Below are 20,114 nucleotides of genomic sequence, written 5' to 3' on the forward strand. Positions count from 1 at the left end.
GTTTTGTGTCGGCGAGGAGAGGTGTCTGTAGATACCGAATGGGTGTCCCATCATTCTAACCTCGGGCACTGACCCGTAGATTTACTACTGTGCTCCTCCCCAGAGGCAGCTTCACTCCACTCAAACCCGTCAGTGTTATTGGCCGATCATTGAGACAATGATAAACTTAAAAATCCCATTGGAACTTAACCCCCCCTGGCCCCGCCTCTGGGAGGGGCTTAGCTAGTGTGGTTGGATAGTTGGTATAAAAGCTAGAACAATGTCTTAATAGCTGTGCATTTTAGGAGTATATGCGATTGTCTTTAGTTGAGTGCCTGTTTTCTTTTCTTGTTAAAGTTTTGTAAGTATATTTTTTCTCTTAATTAATTGTTTATATGTAGTTTTAGAGCCAATTTAATCATTCATTGATGTAATGTGATCCTCCAATCAACTCCATGCCTCTGGGTAACTCTTTTGAGTCAAAACAATAAACTAAATTAACAAAAAATGCCTCTGGGTATGTGCAGGGCCTCAGTCCTCTTTTCAAAGTGGGCCATACCCCTTACCTGCAAACCTTGATGTTTGCCTTTGCAGCTGCTGCTGGCCCTAACTTGTGACTTGGCCTTTAATAAATTTGAAGAGTGCCTTTGATTTTAACTGGGTGTAGTCAAGGGAAATGCTGTAATATTTCTAGAAGTAATGGTTGTGGTGTATAACCCCTATCAGGGGGATGGTTGGAGTAGGTTCCTGGCACAGTTCAAGCACTTGAGCTTGTTCCTCAGCTAAAGTTTATTTTTTTTGAGGTAATGGATGATGAGGTTTGTTGTTTTTTATTTTCTCCTTGCTATTTTGTTTTTCTAGTGTAACCTTTACTTCATGAGGCTGCTTAGTATTTGGAGTAAATCTAACACTGTTAGTTACACTGACCCCCATAGCTTCAGTTCTTCCAGTGTTAATACTATGCTTAATAACTTGCTTTAAGTAAAAGCCAAAGACAACATAAAAAGGAAAGAAATAATGTGGAATTAGGCAATCCTGGACATCAGTGAATCAGCCAGGGATCCATCAACTAATTAGGGCTTTAAACTGCCAATAGATTTCAAAGAGCTCAGTGTTGTCCAAATGTGCTGTAATCATTGTCCAGGTTATGTTGTGTGCATTTCTTTTCTTTCCTGTGTATTTTTTTCACCTGCTTAACATGAAAGCATGTTGGCTTCCAAATATATGCCCATGACTTCCAGCTCCATGTCACTACTGCTATGCTTGACCATTTGTTGTACAGGATGAGCAGAAACTTCAACTAAATACTGAGGAAAATGAGACCATTGGCTTTGGTCCCTGCTACAAGCTCTGTTCCCTAGATACCAATTCTATTCCTTCCTGGCAACTGAGGCTGAATGGAATTGTGACCTTGGTGTTGCATTTGATTTGGGAACATGGGGCCTGTTGAACTTGCTCTGCCATCAATTAGATCATGGCTGATCTTCTTGCCACTTCCCTGCGCTACCCCATTTCCCTTGATGTCATTATCCAAAAAATTATCAATTTCTGTCTTGAATGTGCTTAGTGATTGAGCTCTCACAGCCCTCTTGAGTTAGAGAATTCCAAAGATTCAATACCGAGTGAAGAAATTCCTCATCTCGGTCTCTGAATAAGGGGCAGGCCATTTAAGACTGTCTCCTGGTTCTAGACTCTCCAGCCAGGGGAAACTCCTATCTATTCACTGTAGTCAGAAGCTCATGATCATCTCCTCACCACAAACTCTTTCCACTTTTGCTCATCAGCTGAACTTGTTGTCGGTAACATCTCCAGACTTGACTACTTCAATGCTTCCCTGGTTGGCATTCCATCTGCCATAAAATACCATTCATCTAAATGCCATGGGAAATTTTTACTGCCTCTATCCTAACTATACCGAGTTCTGTTCACCCATGTCTCATGTGCTTGCTGGCCTGTATGAAATTTTGACAGACCAGGAGTCCATCTTAAAATTCCCATTCTTGCCTTGGTTTGTCCCTCCCTATCTTTGCAACCTCCTATAAACCTCTGATCCTTAAATTCTGACTTTTTTTTTTTACTCATTTGATTTTCATTGCTCTACCTTGGGCTTAGGCAGCTGAAGGCATTATCACCAAGTCCTGGAATTCCTTCCTAAGCCCCTCTGCCTCTACTTGCTCTTTAACATACCTTTTTTAAAAGGTGTTTTGACCAACTTTCCCTAGTTTTCATGTCTGGCTTGGAGCTAAATTCTATCAAAGCTCCTGTGAAGGGCCTTGAGATTTTTGTTTAAATAAAAGCAGGTATTTTGTTTGCCTTGTGAAATTGTTTTGTACTAGAGCTGTGCACCGTTGTAAGCTCGTTTGGGGTCTCCCGCACTCCATGCACCATCTCCAGTAGCTGTTTAAATTGCATGATGAATGGCGATGTGGAAGTTTAAAGTGTCCTTCTCTGGTGGAGCTTTATCTTGTATTTTTTTTAAATTCAACACTGATCGAGCTGATTTGCTGGTCAGGGGGGTAGAAAATGACTCTCTAAAAGCTAATGGAGAGGTTCAGAAATATAGGTTGATGGCATGTTATCTTTGCCAATAGAGGATGGAAGTTTAGTTATACAAAGCTTTAGTTAGACCCCTTCAGAGCACTACACACCAAGAAGGGTATAGTGGCCTTGGAGTGGGAGCAGTGCAACTTCCTGGGCTAATGTGTTGAGAACAGGCTGCACAGTTTGGCTTCTGTTCTCTTGAGTATAAACGATTTAAAGGGTGACCTAGGAATGATCTGATCAAGGTGTTTGATTGAAAGGATTTGATAGGGTAGATGGAGAGGAACTGTTTCCTGAGGTCCAGCAGGATTTTAAAATTAGAGCTAGGCTGTTTCAGAGTGATGTCAGGAAGCACATGGATAGAAAACCCAGAACACTGCCTAGAGCTGAGGTCAAGTCAAAACCCAGAACACTGCCTACAGCTGAGGTCAAGTCAATTGAATATATGTTGTCTAACAAAATTGAAGGGTTACAGATCATGGCTGACTAAATCTTGGTGAATGGAGGTTAAAGTTTGGGGTAGGGTGGGGGGGCACTGACCCACACCTGTCTCTAAATCAGAAAATAATTGAGATGTAGGATGGGCCTGCATAATAAGATCACATCTTGGATATTAGCAGTGACCTAAATGTGTAGAGTTCACCAGTATGTTTATTTGTGGGAGGAGAAAGGGAAATGGATCAATAAATAGTAATTGGCCAATTAACAGCAAAGTAGCTGAAGTATCTTTAGTGTCAGCCTCTCCTCCAATAGCCTGATCACTGCTGCATCTTTGATTCTGCTGAGACACTGTACCAGACCTATTGCATGTAAGAATTCTGCCAGTGAAGTAATGCTCACTAACTTTTTGCTCCTCCAATTCCCAGAGGTCAATGGGGTGGTTTGGGAGGAGTTAACAGTAAGAGTCACCACTGACAAAGATGGTTGTCGTTGTTGGAGACCAGTTGTCACAGGCCAGAAGGAATTCTTCAGGAAGGTGTCTGACCCCATTCCCTCCAGCTACTTTCTGTATTCCTCAGGAATGAGGCTACTTGCTGATTTTATTCCACTCCTCCTGCTTCAGAGCTGCAAATAGAATTGGAAGCCTGTCAACACCTGCAAAATATCAATACATTGTGATTGGTGAATGCTGGATAATATTTCTGCCACAAGTATTGTTCAATTACCTTCTCTAATAAGAAAAGGCCAGTCATCATCCTCCGTCCTTCAATGCTAATGGGTGCAGCTTTGACTCTAGAAATGGTCATCCAGGACTGGGTCAATGTTGCGTAGCTAGTATCATCCAGCACTGGATGAGAACTGTAAAATCCTAACTAAGCTGTACAGCCTTCCATGTGCAGTTTCACTGACTTTGATTACATGGGTTTTATTTCAGGGTCCCTGAGTATTGGCCAAACCTGATGTGTATGGAGCTTATTTGGGGCTCATGTTGAACTGAAATGCTAAATCATCTGTTTGACATCTTAACTGTAGGCCTTGAATGGGAATAATAACTTGGGTGGCCATCATGTCTCCTTTTGCAGATGTAGGCTTGTTTGTAAAAGTTAATCTTAGTTTGGTCTTTCCCTGCTGCAGATCTAAAACCAGCAACATGAAGCTCCTGATGTCCCTCTTGCTTACCATTTGCAGTCAAGTCAACTTGCTACAAAGTGGTAAGTTTGAAAGATATTGGAAGCAAAATGTAACAACCTCCTTATCAATAATTCCAATCAAAATCCTGGAACTCTCTCCCTAACTGCACTCTGGGTGTACACACTACAGGGACTACAGTGGTTCAAGAAGGCAGCTCACCACCTTCTCAAGGGCAATTAGGGATGGGCAATAAATGCTGGCCTTGCCAATGAAGCCCACAGCCCATAGTGGAGTTTTTAAAAATCCACTTAAGTGGAATGAACATCACTGACCAAACAATTTAAGTTTTATCTCCCACTTGTCTTTTAAACTAGCTTCAGAAAAAACAGTTCAATGCTTCCTTTTCAGGAGGGTGAACATAGTGCTTTTTTTTTGGCTTTACTTGAGGTCCTGTAAAGACTAGTAACAAAAGGAGAATTTAACTTCTGCAGTTGCTCTGTCTTGCGTATGGGATAAATAAGAATTTTATAAGATTAGGTGTGAGTTGAACCAGTTCCAACAAACCATCCAGCCAAAGTATCAGTGAGCTTGGTCTCTCTGGCTTGTGGTACTTTAAGAATCGAGGCAGGAATTGTGAATTCCTAAAATGAAGGTTTCTGAGAAGCAATTGAGCACTAGTTAGGACTGTTAGTCAATCTCTTTGCTATCTAGCTGGTAATCATTACAATGGCATTGTCATTAGTCTATACAGACCCAGATATGTGGCAAGGTAAATACCAATGGTGGAAAGCTTTTGAAACCGAGTCTTAAAAGTCATTTGCGCTTCCAAATGATGTTTTAAAAAAAAAAATGGAGGTTAGACAAGTGGAGGAAGCAAAATTTAGGGATTCACTTACAGAAATCAGTAAAGCTGTGAACAAGTACAAAAATTTAAAGCTTTTGGCATGTTGACCTTTGCCTCGGGACTAGAATACAAACTGGAAGTTGGTTTAATTGGAAGTGCTGCTGGCTATCAACCCTTTGATTTATTAAACAATCTCAACCTCCTTTTTGGCTGTCTTTCTCTGCTCTAAGGTGAACAACCCCAGCTTCTCCAGTCTCTCCATGTAACTAATCCCTACCCACAGAACCATTCTAGTAAATCTTTATTTTCTCCAAAGCCTTCACCTCTCTAAAACATGGTGGCCAGAATTTGCTGCAGTGCTTCCGAAGTTGATTTAGTGCTTTATATAGGTTTAGCATAACTTCCTGTGTATTTTTAACACCACTTCAATGACTCAGGATCCTATGACTTATTGAATGCTTGTTAGAGGTGTCAGCTGTGGCTCAGTTCATAGCACCCTCGCCTTTGAATCAGAGGGTTGTGGGTTCATGTCCCACTCCTGGAAACCAAGAACTGTGATTGTACTCAAATGAGTTGCAATCTGTGACTGTTGATAACTCGAAAGAGTTTGAATGCTTGTTAATCTGCACTGACACCTTTGATTGGTGCACCAATGTCCCCAGGTTCTTGGCCCTCCTTTTTTTAAAAAAAAAAAAATTGTTCCTTTTGGTTTGTGTTGTCTCTTTCCCTTCCAAGCAAAAAGTTTCACTTGCACTTTTTGAATTTAATCTTGTCTACCTATTCACAAGCTTGTTTCTGTTCTCTTAATCTATTACTGTGTCTTGCCTCTTTTTTGTTTCCAAGTTTCGTGTATCTAATCTTTTTGAAATTGCACTCAGTACTTATGAAGTCTTTAATTATAACGAGCTTGTTTGGCAAATAAATTCCTAGAGGGGGGAAAATCCAGAACAAGTAGCCATAACTTGTTAAAGCCTTTCAGCAAGGCTGTTTAGGAAGCATCCTTCATACAAAGGTTAGTAGCTAAGACTTCTTTCTTCTCCCTGCTGCTGTCAAGAGGCTATAATAATTCATAATTAATAGAATTGTCTTGCAAGGTTGCATTAGATGAGTAAATGGTGGAAAGATGGTATCTTATGGTTGAACTGTATGATTATGAAGTTTTGTTAAACACCCCCTCAACTCTTCCAACATCTTACCCCAGTCTAACCCCTGCTCCACCCACCCCCAAGTTCTGTATCTTCCCCACAGGAACTATCCTTTGACCTGTCATGTAAGGGATACCATTGGGAATTGAAACTAGTCCTTTCACAGACCCTTCAAGACATTACCAGTACATTGGCTAGATTTGAACTCTTTCTTGGAAATATAAATGTGTCGTGTCTTCCTAGAGTTTAGAAAGTTGAAGGGAATCTAATTAGTGTTTAAAACAATATAAAGGCATTCCATAGGGTAATGAAACTCTTTGCTCAGGAATCCTGATGAAAGGGTAATAAGCTTCGAGCTAGATGACTTTGGATGGAAATTGAAGCACTTTTTTGCATTTGTTCCAGAAGGTTTTGGATGTTGGAAGTCTATTAATTTAAGACCTCTTTTGGACAGAAGGCTGTAATGGAGTTGTGATAACATTCTAGTTGAATGGCCTAATCCTGTTCATGACACTGTTTAAAATGAGGTGGCGAATCCACATGAATGATCGTGGTTGTGTTTGTTTACAGAAACCTCTGAAATTCTAATAGTGCCAGAAGTTGTTAGCTTGGAAATCAACAGCATTCAGGATATCAGAATTGCTTTGAGGTGGGTCAGATTATAAAGTGGCACTTGTGTCATCAAAGGAAACTCTGTTTTGGGTTAAACTGAACTCTTGCTTTCATATTGTATGGCTCTTGGGTAACGGGTTTGATTTGTTTCTCTCCAGTACCCCCCTGCAGGAGACTGTAATCATCACCTTCAATGTGACCTTCTCATCCAAACAAACCTGTATTGTTCAACTACCTGAGCAGGTAAGTTTTTATTCTTCAGGTTGTGGAAACTAGGACCAAGGATGGTGAACTTTGTCATGGCAAACTTCTGAAAATGTTAAACACAAACTTCACTTTGGCCATTTGAAGGTTCAAATGATCACTTTTCTTCTGAAAGTGATTCAGATTTCATCTAAGTGAGCAGGGTATTTGTTAGGCTCCTTTATGAATCTGGGTCCACTAGTTGCCCTGCCAGTGAGTGGACCACTTCTTAAAATTTGGGTGCTGGGTTTTGTAATTTCCTTACAGCTGGAATGAAAGAAAATTGTAATTTGAAGTTGGATGCCTCTGTGCTGCTGAAACTAGACTTTCTAAAGACAAGGTGCCACCAGCCTTGTCAAACTGCTTTCTCCTTGCAACTTTTCTCAGACTAATGGAAATTCTTTGCAGAATGACATTTTCTCCTGCTCCATGATTGTAGCTTGGACATGCTAGTGGCTAGTCACACCGGCAGTGATGGAATCTGAATTTGTAGTGACTAACTGGGAAATTCCATGGGATGTGAAACTAGCCTGGAGTTTGGCTTTATACAGCCTGTCCTATCATTGCTTTTCAATAATTGGAGATCTTTTTTTGATCCAAGACCAATTGAATAGTCCCCTCCCCTCCCTGGTGTAATATCTTGCATGCTTGGCACTGTAACAATGACTTCTGACTCCATATCCTTTCCATTGCATGTACTGTCTGCTTCCATCTCTGCCCATCAATTCATTTGGTGCTAGAACATCCATGCCTCACGTTAGGATAGCATTCAAATAGCAAAGTCCATCTTCTGTGCACAAACCTCAGTTCATCTAAAACCCTGCTACTAACATCTGCTGTATGCCAGTTCCATCACTAATTTATATATTGGCTCCTGTAATTGTAATTAAATATCTTCATGGGCTTTCACCACTGTTAATAAAACCATCTCAACACTCCCTTAACATTACTGTTGGTGACTGCTGCAAAGTGAGTGTGGGGAGTTAATAATGGAAAATAGAGGTGGCAGATGAATTGAGCAAGTATCTTGCATTGGTTTTCACTATAGACAATACGAGCAACATTCAGGGATTGGGAGGAACTGGAGGAAAATTGCAATCACTGGGGAAGTGGTATGTGTCAACCTATAGTTGCAACAGTTTAAGTCCCTGGGTCCTGACAGATTTCATCCTTAAAAGAAGTGGCTAGGGAGATAGTTGTTGGGTTAGTTTTAATTTTCCAAACTTTACTAGATTTGGAAGGTTCCATTTAGACTGGAAAACAGCAAAGGTAACTCCTTTATTCAAATAGGGAGGGAGACAGGGAAACTACAGGGCAGTTAGCTTAACATCTGTCATAGGGAAGATGTTGGAACCTATTATTAAAAATGTTATAGCAGGGCACTTACAAAAATTCAAGGCAATCGAGCAGAGTCAACGTGGTTTTGTGAAAGGGAAATCATGTTTGACCAATTTATTGGACTTCTTTTGAGGAAGTAACAAGCACTGTGGAAAAAGGGGAACTGGTGGATGTATTTGATACATTAAAGGCACTTGAGATGCCTCAAAGGTTATTGCAGAAAATAAAAGCTCATGGTGCAGGGAGTAATATATTGGTTATCTAACCAGAAATGGGTCATTTTCTGGTTGGAGTGGTGTGCCACAGGGATCAATGCTGGAGTCTCCACTCTTTACAATTTATATAAATGATCTGGTCAAAGGAACAGATGGTATGGTTGCTAAATTTGCTGATGATGTAGGTAGGAAAGTAAGATGTGAATAGGACATGAGGCAACAAAAGGATATGGATTAGAGGAGTGGGCAAATGGCATATAATATGGGAAAATGTGAGGTGTCCGTTTTGGCAGGACACATATATTTTTTAAAAATTCATTATCTAAATCGTGAGATTGCAGAGGAATCAAGGTGTCCTAGTGTATGAATTGCAAAATGCTGGTATGCAAGTGCAGCAAGCAATTAGGAAAGCTAATAGAATGTTACCATTTATTGCAAGGATAATTGAATACACAAGTAGGGAGGTTATGCTTCAGTTATACAGAGCATTGGTGAGATCCCATCTGTAGTACTGTGTACAGTTTTGGTCCCATTTAAGAGGATGTAAATGTGTTGAAAGCAGTTTAGAGAAGGTTTTCTAGACTAATGCACGGAATGGGTGGGTTGCCTTGAGGGAAGGCTGAATAGGCTTGTATCTGCGGGAGTTTAGAAGAGGCAACTTGATTGCAACACAAGATCTTGAGGGTCCTTGACAGGGCTGACGTGGAGAAGATGTTTCCTCTTGTGGGAGAATCTAGAACAAGGGGTCACTGTTTTTATTTTAAAAAAAGGGGTTGCCCATTAGGAGATGAGGGAAAATTGAGGGTTGTGACTTTGGAGTTCTCTTCCTCAAAAGGCAGAGTCTTTGAATATTTTTAAGGCAGATGTAATTACTTGAGTAAGAACCTGAAGGTTATTGGGGGTAGGCAAGAATGTGAAGTTGAGGTTAAAATTAGATTGGCCATTATCTTTTGAATGGTGGAGTGGGCTACACCTGCTTCTAATTTGTATGTTCATATAAGCCTAGTGTTAGAATTCCTCACTCAAGGCCCTTTGACCAAACTTTTGGTCAGCACCCTAATATCTCCTAACTAACTAAGAATACTTTTCTCCATTCTAATCAGATCAAGTTGCCTAAATCTGTAAACTCGTCATCTTTCACCGTCCGAGGAGTTGAAGTGGGACAGATTACTACCTACCTCCAGACCAACAACAGCAATCTGATCAGGTATGTCTGACTTTATCCCAAAGTTCACTGATTCATTGTTCTACAAATTGAGACTTTTCCTTGTTGGTTTGTAAGTGTTAGCTTGTGACTGGAAGTGTACCAGCCCAAGCTTCAACTATTTGATGTTGCAAACATTAGTCAATATAAAATAGTTTCAAGATGTGGGTAAATAAAGTCCTCCAATGCTAGACCTTTGGAAATCAGTCTAAAGTTCCTCTTAAGCCTGCTACACCTGCCACATTATGCCCCAAATGCTCATGTATTATGTTCAGTTAATATGGAGCCTACTATCTCCCTTAAAAACTTGCTACACTGACCACTTGCTGTTTTTTTTTCAAAACTGTTTGAATTTATCCTTCATGCAGGTCAGTCAGTTAACTGATGCAGAATGATACAAATGTCATGGGTTCAATTCCTGTACTGGCTGTGGTAGTTCAGAGGCCTCCTCACCTTGCACCACATATATAACCAACTGTCTCTCTAATGGAGGGAGAGGCCAATGGCCTCTTATGGACTATGATCACTTTATCCTTTTTTTTAAACCTTCCAGAAAGGGTGAAACAACTTGTTCATGTCTACATTACATTGCTGCTTACAGATTTAAAAAGGGACAATTACATCACTGATACTTGGTATGGGTTGTCCATCCTTGGTTGTAAAGGTTAAGGAACTGGAATAGAATTGCAACTTGCTGCCATGGCCAAAACCGGAAATGCATATTCATCATCTTTGCTTGCATCAGTTCAGTTTCTAGTTCCAACTTGTCTTAGTTATCTTAGCCAAAAAACTCTAAGTAGATGCTGAATGCTCTCTGAACCCACAATCACCTAGATAGGTGGAGAGGCAGCTGTCAAATGGGTGGATAGAGATAACTTGAGGGCATGTAGCTTGGCAGAGTGGCACCAATCTGCAACTTGAGGTGATACTGGGAGGGGGAAGGATTTGAATATACACTTATAGGATGGTGGTGGGGGGGAAAGCTGTGAATGAAGAGGGTTGGGAATCATTAAATCCCTGCCATGCTGACTCAATCTATTTGTTCCATTAAACATTGATTTATGGCAGGAGGCCAATCAGCCCACTTTATTCTTTCATGATATGGGCAACACTGGCAGGACCAGCATTTGTTTCCTATCCCTAATTCACCTTGAAGGTCATGGTGAGCCACATTTAACCACTGCAGTCCATGTGGTATGACTTCTCTAACAATTTAATACTAACAGTGTCTTGCTTTGGGTCATTTGAGGGTAGTTAAGAGTCTGGAGTTGCATGTGGGCTAGGTAAGGACAGCAGATTTCCTTCCCTGGAAGGCTATGAGTGAACCAGCTGGGCTTTCATGACATTTGGTGGTTCCATAGTGACATGAAACTGAAACTAGATTTATTAATGGAATTTAAAATGCACCAGCTGTGATGGATGTCCCCAGAGCATTAACCTTGGCAGCACTTGCTGCACAATCCTGACAATCACCAGACCAGTAATCCAAAGGCCCAGGCTAATGTTCTGGGGACATGGGTTCAAATTCCACCATGGCAGCTAGTGGAATTTGAATTCGGATAATAAATCTGGATTGTCACCAATAATGGTGGCTGTGAAGCTATCATTGATTGTAAACCCATCTGGTTCACTAATATCCTTTTAGGGAAGGAAATCTGCCATCCTTACCTGGTCTGGCCTACATGTGACTCCAGACCCTCAGCAATGTGGCTGACTCTTAGGAGCCTCAAATGGCTTAGGAAGCCACCTGGTTCAAGGGCAATTAGGGATGGGCAGCAAATGCTGGAATTGCCCCTCATCCCATGAGAATAAAAAGAAAAAAATCCTGTCCAGCTTGTAACATGGCTCATTTGTGCTTGCTAGAAACACCACACATTCACACAGGGTCCCAAACTCTGCAAACAAATTGAATATGTTCAAGCCTTGTGCCTTTTTTTCTGCATCATCTAGGTGCTTGGAGCCTGTTAGCTGAGAGGTTGCCATGGAGAAATCTTAAAATAAAAACACAATGCTGTAATGCAGTGCCCAGAACTGTGTGCAGTGATCTAGCATAACCTCCTGTGCTTACACTCCAACTAATATGCATGACACCTTGTGTACCTGCCCTGTTATCTTCAGGTCTGACCATGCACTCTGTTCCTCTATACTTCAGAGTCCTACTATTTATTGCAAATGTGTATTCTCTTTAGTCTTCCTCAAATATACCTCACTTCTCAAAATTGAAATCCATTGTCACTTTTCTGCTCACGCATCAACTGCATAGTCCATTCTTTTTGCAATCCTCTGCAAACTTGATCATATGCTACATTTTTTAAGTTGAGGTTTTTTATTTGGATGGTAATGTTCCATTCAATTATTTTAACTATGGGGAAATTAGCAACATGTAGTTCAATCTCTAACGGCCTGAATTATTTTGTAGGGGTCCAACACGAATGCGTTTTCTAGTGGTGCACAGCAATGCCTTGAAGATTATAAACCAAGTGATTGGCTGGATTTATTTTGTGGCCTGGTCCATTTCATTCTATCCACAAGTTATTGAAAACTGGCGGCACAGGAGGTAAAGCCTAAACTTCAATAAATTGTAAATGGTGATACTGCAATTGGGTCTGCTTCAGGTTTGTAAAACTAACAACATTACACTTCTGTTCAGCCCTTCACTGGGGTTTGTCCAAGAATATGGCTGACTTTAGCAGCTTTGTGCTCAGTTCTTGATGTTCATAACTGGACTGCAGGATATGCTGTAAAACTGATGTCCAGTAGAGTATTAAGCAGTTGGGTTTTGGAGGAAATGTCCACACAATAGAGTAAATTACTAAGTCAAACTTCATATTTGCTCCTAATCTGTTGGAAAAGAAATCTTGTAGAAGCATAAATGCCACTTGTTGGTTTTTTAAAAAGATATAGTTGCCATAAAGTCTGCATGGAGCTCATGTGCAAATGGTATGCATCTTTTTTCCCCTGCTGTTCTCCAGTTGAGTTTCCTTTTTGATTAAGCAACAGCCCTTTTTTTAATCCAGATAAAATGGATCAGGATATATTTGACCAAATGCAACTACCTTTGCTACAGGCAATCCCTGTGATGCTGACTGGGATTGTGTTCCATACATTTCACTGCAGTACTGTTCTGTTGAAGGTTTTGTTGTATTCTCCTTTGATTTTTGAATGCAACTATCTTGCTTTGACTTTGAACACTCATCTGTTCATGTACAGACTGAAGAATCCATCCTAATAGGAGGGACAGTCCAATTGCAAACCATAAGACATAGGAGCAGAAGTAGGCCATTTGGCCCATCAAGTCTCCTCTGCCATTCAATGAGTTCAGATCAGCCATGATAATCCTCAACTCTACTTTCCTGCCTTTTTCCCCATAACCCTTGATTCACTTACTGATTTAAAAAATCTGTATCTCAGCCTTGAATATACATATTTCCTTAGATAGGGGGACAAAAACTTCAATATTCTAGGTGTGGTCTAACTAGTGCCTTGTATAATTTTAGCAAGACATCCCTATTTTTATACTCCATTCCCTTTGAAATAAAGGCCAACATTCCATTTGCCTTCCCTATTACCTGCTGAACTTGTATGCTAACTTTTTGGGATTCATGCATGAGGACTCCCAAATCCCTCTTTGCTGCAGCTTTCTTTAGTCTTTCTCCATTTAAATAATATTCAGCTCCTCTATTCTTCCTGCCAAAGTGCATAACCTCACATTTTCCCCACATTATATTATATCTGCCAAGTTTTTGCCCACTCACTTAACCTGTCTATATCCTTCTGTAGACTCTTTGCGTCATCCTCACCACTTGCCTTCCCACCTATTTTTGGCATCTGCAAACTTGGTGATAATACATTTATTTCCCTCATCCAAGTCATTAATGTATTTTGTAAATAATTGTGGCCCCAGCACTGATCCCTGTGGCACTCCACTAGTTACAGGTTGCCATCCTGAAAATGCCTCCATTATTCCAACTCTATCTTCTAGTAGTTGAGTCCTCTATCCATGCTAATACACTACCCCCAACACCATGGGCTCTTATCTTATTCAGTAGCCTTGTGTGGTATGATAACACTTTTTGGAAATCCAAATATGTTACATCTACTGGTTCCCCTTTACCTATCCTGCTTGTTACCTCCTCAAAGAATTCTAATAAAGTTGTCAGGCAAGATTTCACCTTCATGAAGCCATACTGACTCTCCTTGATTAGATTATGTATTTCTAAATGCTTTGCTATTACATCCTTTATAATAGACTCCAACATTTCCCAATGACGGATGTTAAGCTAACTGGCCTATAGTTACACTTTTTTTTTTGTCTCCCTCCCTTTTTGAGTAAGGGTGTTACATTGGCAGTTTTCCAGAATCTAAGGATTCTTGGAGTTCATTGTCAGCAGTTTGTCATCTCCTTGCTGAGTGCTGGTTGGTTTTCCACACTTGACAATATCTGGCCAAGTCCTTACCACTTTTATGCAACTGTGGGGAAAGCTGCTGCTTTGACACCTATCTAGTTACTTGATGCTATGAAAGGAAAGTAGAATAATATTCACTTCTCTAACACCAGAGATATGAACATTTGGGTTACGAAGTGCAAAGATGCTTGCAGATTTTTTTTAAGACCATAGTGTTCAATGCTGCACCCACCCATTGTCTCACATTGTCCTTATTCTCCTGCTTGCTCATTCTGCAGAACTTGCCTACAATTTGGTAATGATGACCTGTTCAACCATCTGTTCTCTTTTTCTTTAAGTGTAATTGGATTGAATTTTGATTTTCTGGCCCTGAATCTAACGGGTCACTTGGCATACGGAGTGTTTAACATTAGCCTTTTCTGGATTCCTAATGTTAAGGTAAGGTTTTGAATTGCTAAATGTTGACTTGTAGGGGCATGAATCCATAGAAATTACAAAGTGGATGTTAGGCTAATTCTACAACTTGTTATAAAGTTGTACACTATGAAGAAGTCTAGAGGCTTGTATGGTTGAATAATATCTGTTTGAGCATAACTATATGCATCAGATAGCACCTAGTCAGGATTATATCTTTATGCTGATTTCTACCAGACTCACTACTGCACTCCACTACATCAGGGTATTGTTTTCCCCCCTGTCGCACAAAGCCAAATGACTGCAAGGGAGTGTTGCAATTATTAGAAATTCTGTCCCTGTAATAAGTGTGACTTGTGTGCCTTTGGGACTGGAATTATGCAATCTCAAGCTTAATGCCAGTCAGACCACAGAGGAATGAACAATGATGCATGCTGATCTGGCCTGTGAACTGTATCATTCCTTCACCTCATCAGTTAGAGGAATTTAGTTGCTAAATTCCTCTTCTAAGCCAGTGATCCATTAACTGTTTTTAGGTATGTAAATATCTACTGATCCATGAGGCCACTGGCATTGATCTTGATAAACAATTAGACCCATTGTGTTCTAGAGTAGCCTGGATACTCTGCCACAGATCTACTTTTGATTTTGACCTTGATCAGTGTCTAGGTAAGTAAGTGCTTCTGACAATGAAGAATCTTGGGAAGAACTGGTAATACCCTAAGGAAATCAGCCCACTCACTTCCCCAAGTTTATAAAACAACATTTGAATGAAGATGACTTTGCAAAGTCCAGAATGCACTGAAGCATCTGGCTTCGGATGTAATGCAAGTATTTTTAATATGGAAGTTTTCTAGTGAACAGCCAAAAGTGTATTTGTGGTGCAGAAACCCCCTGTTTATAATCTCAATGCACTACAAGCAGAAGGCCACAGGGCCAGGCTGGCCAAGAAGCTCCTTCATGGCCATATCTCCATGGCAGAGTTGTCCAATCGTTTGTGTCCTGTTAAATGCATCTCAGCAAATGGGGAAAGTCAGAAAATCAATGCCCTAAATCTATTCTTCCAGAAACAATTTCTTGAGCAAAACCCAGAAGGAGTGAACCCAGTCGAAGCAAATGATGTCTTTTTCAGCCTCCATGCCATCCTGTTAACAGCAGTTACAATCTTTCAGTGTTTCATCTATGAGGTCAGTGTCTCCAGTACTGTGATGCAATTTGAGTCAGTTTGTAAAAGGTAAAACTGACAGTTTGGTGCTCAATGTAATGTTATTGTCCTTCCAGCCCAGTATCCAATGCCCAAACTTTGCATCTCTACCCTGCCTGGGTCACCACTGCAGACCTTAACAGCCTGTTGCAAGAAGCCATTGCCAGTAAATGTAAATTATTTGACTTGTCCATTGTTTAGTCTTCCCTCCTTTTAAAAAATCATGACATGTTACTTATGCCACTTAAATTAGTGCCCCCACTCTTTTCTGCCTAGTAGTTGGTATCTTTATATCACAACCATTTGTATTTTTTTTTTTCTGTAGACCATACTTTGGACAGTTCGGACTTCCAGTCTGAATCAAGCTCCATCTTCTCATATATTTCCTTGTATATCCCAGCTGTTTTTAGTGTTTTTAAAGAAAAGCAGCTCACCACCACCTTCTCAAGCCCAACTAGGGATGAGCAATAAATGCTGGCCCAGCTGGTGAAGCCCACATCCTATGAATGAAAAAAAATTGCCTTGCCTGTTGGACATTGGCAGAATATAAAATTAAATAGATTTTATAACACAAACATTTGGTTTAACTGGCCCCTACTTTTTTTATGGACTTCCCACCCTCTTCTCTCCCCATCAACATATACCTCTAATTCTTTCTCCCTCGTGCAGTTATCAAGCTGTTATGTAAAATATGTCCCCTTTTGAGTCACCAGCAATTGTAGCTCACTTTTACATGACATTGTACAAAAAGAGTTGACCTAGTTCACCTCTGTTTTGCTGCTAGGGATTTAGTTTATGCAAACTTTTTAAACTGCTCATGAATGTCTCCTTTTACCTATGCGATGCATTGCTAAGGTTACTAGACCTGAATCACCAAGATGCTCAGTAACCTTTTAATCATTATCCTAACATCTTATGTGGCTCAGTATCAAATTTTATTTAAAACTACTTCTTCCTGGATTTCACCTCAGACATTTAAGATTATATAAATGCTATTGCTGAAATTGAGTTTTCTATTTACTGCAATACAGCGAGGGGAACAGAAAGTATCCAAGATTGCTACTGGACTGGTGGTCAGTGCCTGGCTATGTGCTCTTGTGACCTTCTTCATAGCAATCGCTGGTCAAATAACATGGCTTCAACTTGTCTACTATTTCTCCTACATCAAACTTGGCATTGTACTTGTGAAATATGTCCCTCAGGTAGGGGTTGCATGCGATTATTTATTACCTTTTAAAGGCAGGTTGAACTGCAATGTAAGCAGACCACATTGTTTATACCACCAATGCTGATTTTTAAATGACTGAATTGGTGGCAGTAATCTGTCTGAAAGTTCTGAGTTAGTTGCCACTCCAGTCATTTGAACATTTCTTTGAAACGGCTACTTCAGGTCAGTGTTCCTTCATACTTCATTTGAATCCCTGTCTTCTCAAAATCCATCTAATAGATGCAAGACCCAAAGACACTAATCAGATCCCTGGTGGTTTGGCCAATGTTTATCCTTCACTAAAACAGATGAAATGATTTCTCAATTTATGAATAAGTTGGGGGTATGGGAGTAACTGAATTCTCCTGGAGTATAGAGGGTGGGGGCGGGGGGGGGGGGGGGAAATCTTTAATACTACCGTGGCAATGCTTTTGTTTAAAAAAAAAAACATGTGTTGTGTCCAGTCATCTCATGATCTCTTTTAATCCAAGAGCCTGGACATGTTCATGAAATGCAAGATGAGAGGTCTTGTTAATGCCTGATCAAGCCTTCCTCCCTTTGGAGACTTGCTGCTTTTGACTTGGAATCTCTCAACCCACCTACCTAAGAGTACTAAGATCTGTCGTAGGGCCATTTTTTAAAAATTGGCTGGGTTCATTGCAATTGGTATTGTAGCCTCCTTGTTTATTGTAGCTGGGGCCAATTCCCAGATACTAAACTTCCTCCAGAAGTACAGTTTATGCAAAATGGACATTGTTGTGTGCAGATAAGTAGCCCATACTGATCCCAAAAGGATGCTATCTGTGATGCACTGTGGGAGGTGTGCTGTATTCCAAGATTGAGCAAACTGAGGCACAAATGTCTGTCCCCTCTGCAATTCTCATTCTACAGTCTCTCCTTGTAGAATATCCTCTCCTGTACATATCACTTTGTTTGAGAATCTCAATACTTGATTTTTTTCTTGATGGATTCGACCGTTTTGGTGTTATCACATTTGTCATAATTGTGGCCTCTTATTCTAGGCTTACATGAACTACCGGAGAAAAAGCACTGTTGGATGGAGCATTTGGAATGCACTGTTGGATATTACTGGAGGCTTTTTCAGCCTTCTACAAATGTTCTTGCAATCGTATAACAATGGTAAGGCACCATGCAGTGTACTTGTAATGAGGTCCTTACTCAGCCATTTGCTATGCCAAACGGAAGGTGGGGAATAAATGGATCTGGGTTTACAGATGTTTGGACACCATTTTAGCCATGTATCCTTTGTCCTTTCCTTGCTTGAGCATCAAGATTGCCTTGTGTGATTATATGCAATGCCAACCTGGGTTGGGACTGGCATGTCCTGTTCTGCTCTTGAAAGATGTAAACAACATCTCTCCTGGTTTCAGGTACCAGAGATTGGCTATCTATTATTGTGTAACTAAACTTCTGTAGTGCACTTGAAGGCCTCCTCTTTTAAATCAAAGACCTAATGTGTTAGCTTTACTACCCCACCCCCCCTGCCCTGCCTTGCTCATGATTTGACTCCAATGCAATGCTGCACAATACTGCTACCAACATTGTAACCATTGTTTGAGTCTTGATTGACCCTTGATCATTTCAGGACATTACTGTAAAGTTATGGCCTGTTCTCATCCGGAGTGCTGTTCTCAATGTAGATGTCAGTACAGACTGACAGCTAACCTAGTCTACTTTTTTTTTTCATTGCAGATGAAGAGATGCTGATTTTTGGAGATCCAACGAAGTTTGGTCTTGGACTGATATCCATGTTGTTTGATATTATCTTCTTGGTACAGCATTATGTTCTGTATAGGAAACACCAAGTTTATATGTCACTGAATGATGGAGCACCAGGTGTAAGATAACATTGAAGACACAAGCACAGTTCAATTCTTGAAATAACTTTTTTTTTAGATACATGTTGGCCAGTAATGATTTGAGAATGAAACCACACTATAAAGGCTAGATTCAGGAGTTTTAAATAGCTATTGGCTTTCACCCCTGTCTCCCCCACCAAACTGGATGTTGCTACTGCAGAATCTGAATTCCTTTTTTTCTTGTAGTTTAGAGAAGGGTTTTTTATTTCTATAGTTTTAAAATCAGATGCAAGTTTGAGGGTAGAAAAGACTCCCATCTCTTCCATCAAATCTAATCTCTAAAGACAGACCTTTCAGATTGGTAGGGAAAAGCAACATCAATGTTGACTTGTTATCTTTGAATATTGTAACTGTGCACCTTGGTTAAAGTTGTCTATTTTGATTTCAGCAGTTTTAAACTACTCCTAGATTCTGGGTGTTCATATTGCAAGTTGAAACCTAACTCACTTTGTATCCTCACTAGAAACACTCCAGAAGGGAACTTAAAGCACTGGGATTGATGGAAAATCTGCCAGTGTGATTACCCTCCTTTTGAACTGCTCCAATAGTTGATAGCCAAAAATGGCCTTGTTTCAATGCTGCTCATTCTTTCAACAGTCTCTTCTTTGGCCCTTTTTTGAAGTTGCTTAGAATGCAGGTGTTATCCCTGTATATGGGATCAAAAAATTGTTTTGAATGCTGAATAATGTGCAATCAATATTAAAACATTTTTATTGAACTGTAATCTTGTGTTCCTGTAATCCTAATTAACTTGACAAAAGTCTAGGTTTATATAATTAAACCAATATCTTTTTTTTAAAACCATCTTTTCAGCTGAACTGAATTTTTGGTTCTGTGCTGTTGCAACTTCAGCTGTTCCTGACTCCAGGACAGTCTATCTACTGGGTGCTGTGGTTATAATGGGTAAATATCCAAGAGTGTAATTTTTTAGTCTTTTGTTGAATGAGAATTTTCCACAAGTGTTAGGATTGAAAACTGAATCTGTTCCAAGTAATTTAATGTTAAACAATTGGCCTCCCCTTTTGGACTGGAGTTTTGTGATGCCTCCTTCCTGCCCTCAATATTACACTTTAAGGTTACCAAAGGCACAATTTTATATTCATGAATAATAGCCCATTATGATTAATGTCCAGATGGAGCAGATCATGACATTAGCTGCTGCATTAAGTTTTTCAAAAAGGTCTCCTGCCCTTTGGTAGGTCAGTGGGTGGCTTGGGAGGGTTGGGTTGTAGTATTCTGTTCAGTCACACTGGCTATTCTGAGGTCTGACCCAGAACTCCGTATTGGAGGCATTAGCAGTGTCCCAGGCA

General features: G+C 40.2%; 1 protein-coding gene across 1 annotated transcript; it reads left to right on the plus strand.

Annotated features, from left to right (window-relative positions):
• Positions 1-4,111: 4,111 nt before the first annotated feature.
• Positions 4,112-18,792, plus strand: LOC144688297 (cystinosin-like). Its single transcript, XM_078554729.1, has 10 exons — positions 4,112-4,172; positions 6,652-6,730; positions 6,852-6,936; positions 9,593-9,696; positions 12,113-12,250; positions 14,438-14,537; positions 15,581-15,700; positions 16,749-16,919; positions 17,947-18,064; positions 18,638-18,792. The coding sequence occupies exons 1-10, from the start codon at positions 4,112-4,114 to the stop codon at positions 18,790-18,792; spliced, it is 1,131 nt and encodes a 376-aa protein (XP_078410855.1).
• Positions 18,793-20,114: the final 1,322 nt, after the last annotated feature.

This window comes from Cetorhinus maximus, chromosome 13 (assembly GCF_964194155.1).
Source record: "Cetorhinus maximus chromosome 13, sCetMax3.hap1.1, whole genome shotgun sequence".
NCBI lineage: Eukaryota > Metazoa > Chordata > Chondrichthyes > Lamniformes > Cetorhinidae > Cetorhinus > Cetorhinus maximus.